The sequence below is a fragment of the Nylanderia fulva genome, unplaced genomic scaffold (genome assembly GCF_048542155.1).
Source record: "Nylanderia fulva isolate GAGA-0341 unplaced genomic scaffold, ASM4854215v1 Scaffold31, whole genome shotgun sequence".
Taxonomy (NCBI): domain Eukaryota; kingdom Metazoa; phylum Arthropoda; class Insecta; order Hymenoptera; family Formicidae; genus Nylanderia; species Nylanderia fulva.
This window is the reverse complement of record NW_028190379.1, coordinates 2,054,650-2,068,229: the sequence shown is the minus strand read 5'-3', so window position 1 is coordinate 2,068,229 and position 13,580 is coordinate 2,054,650. Positions and strand designations below refer to the sequence as shown.

The 13,580-nt window shown below is 37.0% G+C and overlaps 1 protein-coding gene across 5 annotated transcripts in view; it reads right to left on the bottom strand.

The window, feature by feature from the left end:
- Positions 1–4,120: 4,120 nt before the first annotated feature.
- The window catches only part of LOC114933896 (uncharacterized), a 35,067-nt gene continuing 25,607 nt past the window's right edge, over positions 4,121–13,580 (bottom strand). For 4 of the 5 annotated variants that reach the window (XM_085484712.1, XM_085484709.1, XM_085484710.1 and 1 more), the window contains 2 exons: positions 12,777–13,016; positions 4,122–11,880 (listed from right to left, as the gene is read on the bottom strand). In XM_085484712.1, the coding sequence (XP_085340838.1) occupies positions 6,971–11,880; positions 12,777–13,016 (5,150 nt within the window). In that variant the 3' untranslated portion in view covers positions 4,122–6,970. Of the gene's footprint in view, positions 11,881–12,776; positions 13,017–13,580 lie in introns of all 5 variants that reach the window. The other variant, XM_029306475.2, reaches the window with a different exon arrangement.

The following is a 13,580-nucleotide window of genomic DNA, read 5'->3' as shown; positions in this document are numbered from 1 at the left end:
TAAGTATACATATTGTCGAGCAGTTTTATTTCCGGTTAAACTTTTAACAAAGTGAATCTAATTTCTCCAGATGCGCAATAGAGTGCAGAATACTGATGACGCTGACAACTGACAGCTCGTAACATTAGCAATAGTGGTTAACGGTTTTAATCACTAATTTATTCGGTAGCATTATTAACATTTTCTTATCTAAGCTATCTTTGTATTTAAACGTGCTGTCGCTTTTCTCGTTCCCAGCACGAATACTTTCCATTTCACAGGCATCTGAAACTACTTTCGGATTTCAGGAATTCAATCGTACGACGCGATAATCAAAGTTGACATAATCATTTTTATGTACTTAAGTTTAGATGTATAACATATTCTGTTGTATCACTATTGTATAACAACCGAGAATTTAAGTACTGATATTTAAGTATTATATATTATTTGATACTCCATGATACGCGTTAACAAATCAAATCAAATATTATTACGTTAGAAAAAAATTATTTGCAATATCAAAAAAACTTCCACAAATTTTTTTTATCAACAGTTTTCTTACAGTTTTTTTATCAATAATTTTCTTATATTGCAATTGACAAGTATTTGGGTAAAATAGACGTGGAAAATGTGTGAGCTTTTGTACAAGTATATAGTATGGTGTATCTTTGAGAGATTAATAATAATAATTTGAAGATCATATGTGTGTGATTTTTCAAATAATGTCTGATTAATGATGCACGTTATTAAAGATAAATTTAATTGAGATTTTAGCATTATCGTTTTCTCTTTAAATATAATATAATATATAACAAATCTAAAATATAATATTATATTATAAAGAAATCTATATATATAATTTTTTTAAATTTAACATATATAAGATAGGCAATAAGAGCCAAATCGCGGATGACAGTGCGTTATTCTAAACGAAACTAAATTTTTTCGTTAGAATTAAATACCTGTGCACAAGGCACCAAATTTTTTACTTGGACACGGCCAAGATATAAAATTGGAATAATCTCTACAAGAGATTTTTAATTCCATGTATCCCCTATTCCCCCTAAAGAAATAAAGTGCGAGAGAAAAATATAGATCCGAAAGTCGCAGAATCGGGAATCGAACCCGAGACCTTTCGCTTGCCGGGCGACTGCTCTTCCAACTGAGCTATTCAGATCCTTTCGATTCTATACTTTTCTCTGTTATATATATTAATGTTGGTAAATAAACGCCTTTAAGCCAGCGTGTATAAATTAAGAGTTTAACTAGGCTCTGTAATATATAAATATAAATTTAACATATATAAGATAGGCAATAAGAGCCAAATCGCGGATGACAGTGCGTTATTCTAAACGAAACTAAATTTTTTCGTTAGAATTAAATACCTGTGCACAAGGCACCAAATTTTTTACTTGGACACGGCCAAGATATAAAATTGGAATAATCTCTACAAGAGATTTTTAATTCCATGTATCCCCTATTCCCCCTAAAGAAATAAAGTGCGAGAGAAAAATATAGATCCGAAAGTCGCAGAATCGGGAATCGAACCCGAGACCTTTCGCTTGCCGGGCGACTGCTCTTCCAACTGAGCTATTCAGATCCTTTCGATTCTATACTTTTCTCTGTTATATATATTAATGTTGGTAAATAAACGCCTTTAAGCCAGCGTGTATAAATTAAGAGTTTAACTAGGCTCTGTAATATATAAATATAAATTTAACATATATAAGATAGGCAATAAGAGCCAAATCGCGGATGACAGTGCGTTATTCTAAACGAAACTAAATTTTTTCGTTAGAATTAAATACCTGTGCACAAGGCACCAAATTTTTTACTTGGACACGGCCAAGATATAAAATTGGAATAATCTCTACAAGAGATTTTTAATTCCATGTATCCCCTATTCCCCCTAAAGAAATAAAGTGCGAGAGAAAAATATAGATCCGAAAGTCGCAGAATCGGGAATCGAACCCGAGACCTTTCGCTTGCCGGGCGACTGCTCTTCCAACTGAGCTATTCAGATCCTTTCGATTCTATACTTTTCTCTGTTATATATATTAATGTTGGTAAATAAACGCCTTTAAGCCAGCGTGTATAAATTAAGAGTTTAACTAGGCTCTGTAATATATAAATATAAATTTAACATATATAAGATAGGCAATAAGAGCCAAATCGCGGATGACAGTGCGTTATTCTAAACGAAACTAAATTTTTTCGTTAGAATTAAATACCTGTGCACAAGGCACCAAATTTTTTACTTGGACACGGCCAAGATATAAAATTGGAATAATCTCTACAAGAGATTTTTAATTCCATGTATCCCCTATTCCCCCTAAAGAAATAAAGTGCGAGAGAAAAATATAGATCCGAAAGTCGCAGAATCGGGAATCGAACCCGAGACCTTTCGCTTGCCGGGCGACTGCTCTTCCAACTGAGCTATTCAGATCCTTTCGATTCTATACTTTTCTCTGTTATATATATTAATGTTGGTAAATAAACGCCTTTAAGCCAGCGTGTATAAATTAAGAGTTTAACTAGGCTCTGTAATATATAAATATAAATTTAACATATATAAGATAGGCAATAAGAGCCAAATCGCGGATGACAGTGCGTTATTCTAAACGAAACTAAATTTTTTCGTTAGAATTAAATACCTGTGCACAAGGCACCAAATTTTTACTTGGACACGGCCAAGATATAAAATTGGAATAATCTCTACAAGAGATTTTTAATTCCATGTATCCCCTATTCCCCCTAAAGAAATAAAGTGCGAGAGAAAAATATAGATCCGAAAGTCGCAGAATCGGGAATCGAACCCGAGACCTTTCGCTTGCCGGGCGACTGCTCTTCCAACTGAGCTATTCAGATCCTTTCGATTCTATACTTTTCTCTGTTATATATATTAATGTTGGTAAATAAACGCCTTTAAGCCAGCGTGTATAAATTAAGAGTTTAACTAGGCTCTGTAATATATAAATATAAATTTAACATATATAAGATAGGCAATAAGAGCCAAATCGCGGATGACAGTGCGTTATTCTAAACGAAACTAAATTTTTTCGTTAGAATTAAATACCTGTGCACAAGGCACCAAATTTTTTACTTGGACACGGCCAAGATATAAAATTGGAATAATCTCTACAAGAGATTTTTAATTCCATGTATCCCCTATTCCCCCTAAAGAAATAAAGTGCGAGAGAAAAATATAGATCCGAAAGTCGCAGAATCGGGAATCGAACCCGAGACCTTTCGCTTGCCGGGCGACTGCTCTTCCAACTGAGCTATTCAGATCCTTTCGATTCTATACTTTTCTCTGTTATATATATTAATGTTGGTAAATAAACGCCTTTAAGCCAGCGTGTATAAATTAAGAGTTTAACTAGGCTCTGTAATATATAAATATAAATTTAACATATATAAGATAGGCAATAAGAGCCAAATCGCGGATGACAGTGCGTTATTCTAAACGAAACTAAATTTTTTCGTTAGAATTAAATACCTGTGCACAAGGCACCAAATTTTTTACTTGGACACGGCCAAGATATAAAATTGGAATAATCTCTACAAGAGATTTTTAATTCCATGTATCCCCTATTCCCCCTAAAGAAATAAAGTGCGAGAGAAAAAGGGGGGAATATTCTTTAGGGGGAATAGGGGATACATGGAATTAAAAATCTCTTGTAGAGATTATTCCAATTTTATATCTTGGCCGTGTCCAAGTAAAAAATTTGGTGCCTTGTGCACAGGTATTTAATTCTAACGAAAAAATTTAGTTTCGTTTAGAATAACGCACTGTCATCCGCGATTTGGCTCTTATTGCCTATCTTATATATGTTAAATTTATATTTATATATTACAGAGCCTAGTTAAACTCTTAATTTATACACGCTGGCTTAAAGGCGTTTATTTACCAACATTAATATATATAACAGAGAAAAGTATAGAATCGAAAGGATCTGAATAGCTCAGTTGGAAGAGCAGTCGCCCGGCAAGCGAAAGGTCTCGGGTTCGATTCCCGATTCTGCGACTTTCGGATCTATATTTTTCTCTCGCACTTTATTTCTTTAGGGGGAATAGGGGATACATGGAATTAAAAATCTCTTGTAAAGATTATTCCAATTTTATATCTTGGCCGTGTCCAAGTAAAAAATTTGGTGCCTTGTGCACAGGTATTTAATTCTAACGAAAAAATTTAGTTTCGTTTAGAATAACGCACTGTCATCCGCGATTTGGCTCTTATTGCCTATCTTATATATGTTAAATTTATATTTATATATTACAGAGCCTAGTTAAACTCTTAATTTATACACGCTGGCTTAAAGGCGTTTATTTACCAACATTAATATATATAACAGAGAAAAGTATAGAATCGAAAGGATCTGAATAGCTCAGTTGGAAGAGCTGTCGCCCGGCAAGCGAAAGGTCTCGGGTTCGATTCCCGATTCTGCGACTTTCGGATCTATATTTTTCTCTCGCACTTTATTTCTTTAGGGGGAATAGGGGATACATGGAATTAAAAATCTCTTGTAGAGATTATTCCAATTTTATATCTTGGCCGTGTCCAAGTAAAAAATTTGGTGCCTTGTGCACAGGTATTTAATTCTAACGAAAAAATTTAGTTTCGTTTAGAATAACGCACTGTCATCCGCGATTTGGCTCTTATTGCCTATCTTATATATGTTAAATTTATATTTATATATTACAGAGCCTAGTTAAACTCTTAATTTATACACGCTGGCTTAAAGGCGTTTATTTACCAACATTAATATATATAACAGAGAAAAGTATAGAATCGAAAGGATCTGAATAGCTCAGTTGGAAGAGCAGTCGCCCGGCAAGCGAAAGGTCTCGGGTTCGATTCCCGATTCTGCGACTTTCGGATCTATATTTTTCTCTCGCACTTTATTTCTTTAGGGGGAATAGGGGATACATGGAATTAAAAATCTCTTGTAGAGATTATTCCAATTTTATATCTTGGCCGTGTCCAAGTAAAAAATTTGGTGCCTTGTGCACAGGTATTTAATTCTAACGAAAAAATTTAGTTTCGTTTAGAATAACGCACTGTCATCCGCGATTTGGCTCTTATTGCCTATCTTATATATGTTAAATTTATATTTATATATTACAGAGCCTAGTTAAACTCTTAATTTATAATTTTTTTGTTAAATTATTAAGAGAGATAAAGAGAGAAGAGAAAATTTACTAAAAAAATATATACTGAATTCAACAATTGAATCACATAATATTTATGTTAACATATTAACATCTTCTATATCGTCGTTCTCTAAACTATCACAGATTGAAATACTCTAGTAGGCTAATTATAAGCCGTGGTGAATACCTGGTGCGTTGATGCGTAAATTGCATTGAAAAGGGATGAATTACGACAATTTCTCTTCGCATATTGTAAGTTATAAAAGCATCTTTCTTATGTTGAAGTAGGCTGTTAACAGAATTATTTAAATATCTGAATAAGAAACATTTGAAATCGTTGCAGTAAAATAGAAAACTGTTCCGTGCGAGTCCCTTAATTCGAATTTACTTCGTTATATATAGAATTGAAGTCATTTTTTATGAGCAAGGATTTAAACTCGTAGCAACAGGTTCACATTCAAACTGTAGCCCGTTTAGTAAGCTGATTTTCACTATGAATATTTCTTATTAGAAATATTTAAAAATACTACTTTTATACTTTTTTTTATATAAAAAGATTCTGAGAAGGAACGAGAGAAAGAGAGAGAGAGAGAGAGAGAGAGAGAGAGAGAGAGAGAGAGAAATAGAGTAAGAACCTTGTCAAGTCATTTTAACATAGTCAACAGTTGTAATTATATATACATATATATATACATATATGTAAAATTTATATATACATATATATGTATATATACGCATAATTTCTCCATCTCCTTTACATTTAATTTATAGTTCATAATTTGCTTAGAACTTTATAAATCCATATGATGAATTTGCCCAAACATATGTGAATTAAGCTTTATATTGACAACTTATAAATTTATATCGTACATTATATTGTATACCGCTTTTTGAAGAAAATTTATAATATAGGTACTTATTCGTTTACTTCGCAATAAAAATTGGCAATAATATAATTAAGAAGATGTGAGAAAGACATTTCGCAAAATTTTCTTAATTAAACCTAAGCTCTGAGAATATCGCGATCAGTTTGGAAGGCATCTCTCGTAGGAAATTTTGACAGTTTAAAACTGGAGGGAATCGAAGGCATATTTAATTATAAATTTAACGATTGCATTAAGCGAGTGTTGCAAGTGCAGTTGTATATAGTATTTCTTTCAAACTTTTTTTACGATGACTATTTGAATATCTGTGAAGTGCACATTAATTTTTAATAATGAAATAAAACGAGAGACACGTGCGGCCGAATATGGGGATTGAATTTATCATTAATCTGCTTTACCCGGATTTGCTATTTCATAATCGCGTCAATAACGCACGACGTATTATTTCAGCAATATTCCCAAATTTAATTGCATTCATGGAGATATTATTTCGCATTTGTCGCGATTATGATATAACGCGCGCGCGCGGTCCCTGCGTATTAATTTTTATGTTATTACCGTATTGATTTTCGCTACGTCTGATTTTCTTCGAAACAAATTTGTTTACTATTCAAACTAAAATTTAATTCGAAGTAATACATGTGTGATCGAGCATTGAAAAACTTACACCCGACTTTATTTTATTTAATCTTAAAACTACTTCACGGCTAATTAAGCTTACGTCATTTTAATTTGTTCAATAGTGTCGCATTACGATTTAGGAATGTTTAGGCGACAATTTAAGCCCACTTTGTTAATAAATTCGGAAAATCGATACGCGACTCACTGAAACGCCATCGGGTATGCTTCGTTTTTGCGTAAAGTATATAAGTGTATCGAAACACGATTGATTAGCGAACATAGATACTTTTTTTCGTAATAGCTCTGTCGCTTCGAGAAATCACTGAGCACTACGATTTTTTCAATTGGGCAAAGTCGGAGCTATTCGGCGAATATATTCCCAACTTTAGCGTCAATTCTTTAGGTTTTCTTGCATTATTTCTAACGGGAAACGGGTTGAAGTGCGTCTTCGGACTCGAAGAAGTGTCATTCTCGTCGTCTTTGTTCACGTTTTCCATGTTACCGAGGCTCAGCGTCGATTTCTTGTAACAATTCAATTCCTCACTCGTTAAATCTTCTCCGTATTTGCCGACATTTATTTTGTTCGGGGATTCCGGATGCGAGACAGGCCTCTTCGCTTCATTTGCCAGACTTGGTGACAATTGCGGAGTATAATGATTTGGGCTAGAGGAGAAATATTGATCTTTGTATTGACGACTAGGCGATAATACATTGTAGTCGCGGTACTTTGTTGACAGATACGAGCCGTTATCCGGCTCGGCATCTACCACGACATGCGGCAAAGTGCTTAACGGTTTGTCGTAGTCCGTGTTTCTGACGTAAGAATATTCCTTCGGCGACAAGGTGCTGTACTTGTGACGTAGAAAATCCGACATGTCGCTGGAATAATCCTCGAGATCCAGGGACTTTTCTTCCTTATTGGTACACTTCGTTGGCGTAATCGCTTTATTATTGCCTTTACCGTAATAAGAACTCGCCGCGTTTAAGGAAAACGTCGGTTTGTCATCCTGAACGACGTATTCGCCGTCAGTCGGTTTCGGCGATTCTTCCTCGTATCTTACGCGAAATTCCAAAGCTTCCTTGGACAGTATCGGGCTCTTTAGATGCAGATCGTAGGAATCGAGGACGATTTTCGGTTTCAAATCCATGTATTCGAACGTGTCATCCGGTTTATCGTACGTGATATAAGGATTTTCCCGCGGCGACGGCCTGCTCGGGAAGTCGAAATTCTTGTAAGACTCGTAGGTATCCTTGAGCGATGTGGAATCGAACAGGCTCGCTTTCGTGTATCTCGTCGCGGGCGACACCTCCGGATAAGGCAAGCTGTCGGAAATGTACGTAATGGGAGACAATCGTTTCGGCGAGATTTTCAGAGGCGTTTCCGGCAGCATCTGCGTACTCGAGATCTTTTTTAGTTTTTCCAGTTCTCTGTAGATGTCCATGTCACTTCTGGGCGACATGCTTTTCTCATATTTCAATGTCGCAAACGGGAATTTTTCCGACTGTATCGCAGCATCCTGCGCTGGTTCCAAGTCGCTCCTGGTTTCGATGGAATCGTTGGAGGATTTGTATGAGAATACGTTCGTCGAAATACTGGTGAGGTCGAGGCCCTCTATTTCGCTTATGTTCTGACTGGAGGAGTTTTGCTCCAGATTAATTATGCTCGGTGGAGAGTCCTCCTCGTAATTCGCGAGCAGTTTCGAGAGCTCCTCATTTATCTTATGATCTATGAACGCTTCCCGTGTGTGCAAATATTCGTGCGATATGATCTCGTCTACGGCCAGATGATCGATTTGTTCCTCATCGTCGATGAGAGAAAGTTTCGTTAATTCTTCATTGATTTTGGCGTCGAACTCCGATACGCTTGTGGCGCTCATGTTGTCGAAGTCTTTGAAATTTATTCGAGCCAATTCCTCGTTTATCTCGTGCTCATTTAGCCCCATTTTTTCGAGAATCGGGCTGAATATCTTGGAAATTTCCTCGTTTATTGGACTGATGGTGATCTCCTTGGATATCTCCTCCAGATCTGGTAAACGTTTCTTCGCCTGACAAGCCAGTATTTTGTGCAATATCGCCGAGTTTTCCTGAATAATTTTCAATGCCCTGTCGCTACTTCTGCGTCCGTTGTCGCCTTTTTTACGCGGTTTTACCTTCGTCCAAACGCCGACCTTCGATTCCCTTCCATCGTCCACCGTATCGCTATTATTATTATTCTTGTTGCACGCTATGCTTTTCAGTATACTGTCGCTGTTCTCGTCGATGTTGATTCTAGGGTGCACCACGTAAGCTTTCCTACCCTCGCTCGTTATATTTATATCCGGGATTTCTAGGCGCCGTTTCGAGAAACCGCTCGCCGAATTGCTGAAAGTATCCTGCCGTCTCGCTTCTAAACTCTTCATGTCTTCCCAGATGTCACTCGACTTTTTCGTTAGCATATTGGTATCGGGCGAGCCATCGCTAAGAACCTTTGCTTCCAGGTGCTTCATATTTTCCAGGATATCGCTGGATCTTTTCTTCGCCATAGTCGTGTTGAATTCGTCGGTCGAGACCGAAGACTTCAAATCGGTGTATCTCCTTTCCAAACTGCTGGAGCTCCTCTCAGTCAATCGCGATCGGTCTCTACGTTTGTAATTATAATTCAGATAATGTTTGTCGAGCTTCTCGTACGGCAATTGAGGCACTGTATCCTTTTCAGAAAGCGGATCGTCCGCCGTGTCGTCGACAAGGAAATCTCCGCATTTGCGATGCGACTCGTCGTCGATCGATTCGTAAGAGCTCAAATCAGCTTTGTTCTTCTCCCTCGATGTGTAACTCGCGTTCAGCTCCGTATTCAGACTGAATTGCGGTTTGACAAACAGTTCGTTTCTCTCAGAGAGTCTTTCGGAAATCTCGCTAGCTTTAGCTTCGATCGATTTCGACATCGAGATGTCTAGTTTCGCTTGATATCCCGAGAATCTGGTCGAGTCCTTCGAGTTGATTGACTTCTGATCGGGCGATGTTTCTGCGCTTTCTTCGCTACATCCTCGCTTGCTTACGTCGTACGGCGACGGCGTTTTCTGATTAGGATTCGCGATGGGATAAAACGGCGAGGTAGCGCTGCTCAGATCGATTGGCGAATTTGACAGGTTATCCTGGCCTCGTTTACCATAGTTCGAGGTATACTTTATAGAGTTGGCACTTATGGGCGATTGCAGATCGGAACTGAATGACCTTTCGGAAGACTTAAATTTGCTCGGGCTGCACGAGTCGCTGGAGCTGCTGATCACGAATTTTGGACTCGTCTCCGGCTTGTTTCTCAGGGAATCCGTACTGATGGGAGTTGACGGACTCGATTTTTCGTACGACATTTTCTTCGTAATCGGCCTCGGATCGTGCGCGATATCCGAGCCCACGGAATGGAGAACGAGGGTTTTGGAATCTGAGCTGATGGAACAAGCTGATTTATCCATTGTGAAGTCACGTGAGTCCGATTTAATTGGTGTTCTTGGACTCGCTGTCAGACTCGAAGGCTTCGAATCGGGACCCATTGTCTCTCCAGAGCTAAACGACTTGGCGCTATCTGGAGATTTCGGGCTTTTTTTCAAATTCGAATACGATTTAATGCGCTGCTTGTCGCTAAAAATATCTCTCATTGAAACCGTTTCAGGACTTGCCAGATTTTCCGAATTTTTCGAAATGTTATATTTTGCGCTATCCGGAGATTTCGGGCTTGTTTTCAAATCCGAATACGATTTAATTTGCTGCTTGTCGCCAAAAATATCTTTCGTTGAAGCCGTTTCAGGACTTGCCAGATTTTCCGAATTTACCGCAACATTATATTTTGCACTATCCGGAGATTTCGGGCTTGCTTTCAAATTCGAATACGATTTAATTTGCTGCTTGTCGCCAAAAATATCTCTCGTTGAAGCCGTTTCAGGACTTGCCAGATTTTCCGAATTTATCGAAATGTTATATTTTGCGCTATCCGGAGATTTCGGGCTTGTTTTTAAATTCGAATACGATTTAATTTGCTGCTTGTCGCCAAAAATATCTTTCGTTGAAGCCGCATCAGGACTTGCCAGATTTTCCGAATTTATCGAAATGTTATATTTTGCGCTATCCGGAGATTTCGGGCTTGTTTTTAAATTCGAATACGATTTAATTTGCTGCTTGTCGCCAAAAATATCTTTCGTTGAAGCCGCATCAGGACTTGCCAGATTTTCCGAATTTAGCGCAATGTTATATATTTCAGGTGATAATTTCGTTAGTTTGTCATCCATCGTTATCGGAGAAATTGGAAGGTGGCCGACGACATATCTTTTGGAATAAAAAGACCGCGAATCTGTCGCGAGATTCAAAATTCTGTTGCTCTCAACATTCGTATCGTCGTTCGAATCGTTATTGCTTTTAGAATTTGAATAAACTCTGCTGGAAAATCTTAGGGTGGATTCGAAGGGTTCCTCGCTTGTGTCTAAAGGGGCGATATACTTTTCGTAATTTCTATCTAAAGAGATGCTTGTTTGTTCTTTAGAATTATCTCGCAATGTATTCGCAGTGAATTCCATTATGTCCGTCTTAAAATCCGTATCACTGCCAGTTTGAATAACTTCTTCCCTTTCTTCTACATCTTTCGTTTTGTGCATTAGAATATCGTCCGTCGTCTCCTCGACGAGATGAGATTTGAGGCTTAAATAATCGTAATTATTCACAGTCTTCGACGAACTTGTCACATCCTCGCTCGTCGTATAATCGAAATCCTGCGACGTGGATTCCGTTTTCTTCGCCTGTGATCTCTTGATCGAGTAATCGCTCGTCAACAATAGGTCGTCGTTGTCGCGCGCGCTTGTTATCTGAGGAACCGTAGTGTTATTGTCATCCTCCGCCGAGAGTCTTCGTATTTGATCGGTGATCTTGGCGATCGAGATCTCAGTTAACGACGGGAATTTATCGCTGCGCTCGAGAATCGGATCCATCTGCGGCTCCTCGACCGTCATCGTCGGCTCGCTTTTAATATACGAACGCGCAGGTGTACTCGTCGAGGTCAATGAACCTTCGACACAAGCATGCTTTTCGTCATCCATGACGCAAGAGTCGGACGCTGACGTAAGTTCCTCGCTATCGACGTCGCTCAGATGATCCGGCTCATCGCACAATTCAGTTGACGTGCTGTCACTATCGCTGTCAGCGGTACGGCTGGGCGACGTCACAGATGACGTTTCTGGAGGCGATTGTAAAAATGCTGAACCAAAGGCATCGGCATCTGCATAAATCAAATAGAGGAAATATAGAATAACAATAAATTGCAATAAGGATGAACGTTAAAATAACAATTAATTTTGAAGGATATTGGCATCGCAATTAACGTCAAATGAAAATTGTTAATCAATAAGAGATAACATTCTAGGAATATTATACCTGTTATAACTTGTGTATTTATCTTGATTTGTGTGTACGAAAGAAAGTGATTCACAATAAAACAGTGACAATTTGGCAAGAGAAAGCACAGAACTGGATGTTGACCCTATCTGCCACACCTGCATCAATACTAATACTTGCTAACATCGAGCGCGAAACAGGTGGTTGTATAGGGAGTTGAAAGTTCGGCGGTAGATACGCGTACGCGTGATACGAGTCTTACTACTGGTAGATAGTAGTTCTACCTTACTTTCTGCTGGTCATACTTGCCATGAGTAGATACAGTAAATGATAAATTCAGTATAAATACATAATTATTTTTAAAGTTATGATATAATAAATAATCGAGATTCCATTTGTATGTTTATAATTAAGATTAATTAAATTAAAATAAGACGTGCATAACTTATTTATTCAATTATGAGAGACGCGTTTTTGCTATTCTTGATTTTAATATTTATTACATATACGTTTTTTCAAAATTTTAAAAATTAATTTTTTAATAATTTATTTACACATTTATAATTATTTATCTGCTTATATTATGTTATATATTAGATATTGTAAAATGCTTTGTATTCAAGAAGTAGCTCGATTCGCATTCTCCTCATCTTGTTTTTGTGCCAAAAATATTTTTACAATATTTTAAGAAAATGTGCTTTCTTTCGTTTTATAAAAACTTGTAATTTTTATTTTAAAGATTTTTTTCTAATAATTATTTGACAATTAATTGTAACTTACCACCAGCATCGCCAGCCTTTTGTTTCGGCCTTTTTGCATCTTTCCAATGAAGCGTGACACCTTGTCTATCCCTGCGACTTTTCGGGCTGTGAAGGGCCGTCGGCCGTAACTTCGATGTGGCAGTGGCAGACGGCAGGCTTAACGGTCGACTCTTTCCACTTACGAGGGCATTTTTCCCTACTAATAGATGATTCATGGCTGTAGAAGGCGGAGGTACCATGGTCTGTCTTGCGCACGCGGCTGCGTCAGAATATAAGAAATCGGTTAGAATAAAAATATGTGTTTATTTTGCTATCTCAGACAAAATTGAGATACAATCTGTATAATATCACAATATTTTACAACACTATAAATATTTTTTATCTTCTCCATAAAATTACTTTTTTTGATATTGCATTTCGGTATTATTTTATCTCTTAATTACTTTTATGTGATATTGGAGAATTTATAAAATATATATTATTTCTATATATTTCTATTTTAATATTTTTTAATAGTGTTTCTTTTTATCGCAATGTAGGATGAAAAAATAATTATAGCGTTATAAAAATATTATCAATTTTTCTGAGTGTTATTATTATATTTTTTGTAAATTATATGTTCAATATTATTTTTAAATTTGACTTTAAACATCATTTTGTGTACTTTGTACGAGAACTTCAATTTTACTTCAAAGTTTATCAATTAAACATTATTGATCTTATAAATTTTATTCGCTCAATAATAAGCTATACGAAGTGGCTACTTCATGTTGAAGCGAATTAAGCAGGAGTGCAAACCGTACTTTCCTCGTGATAGGTCACA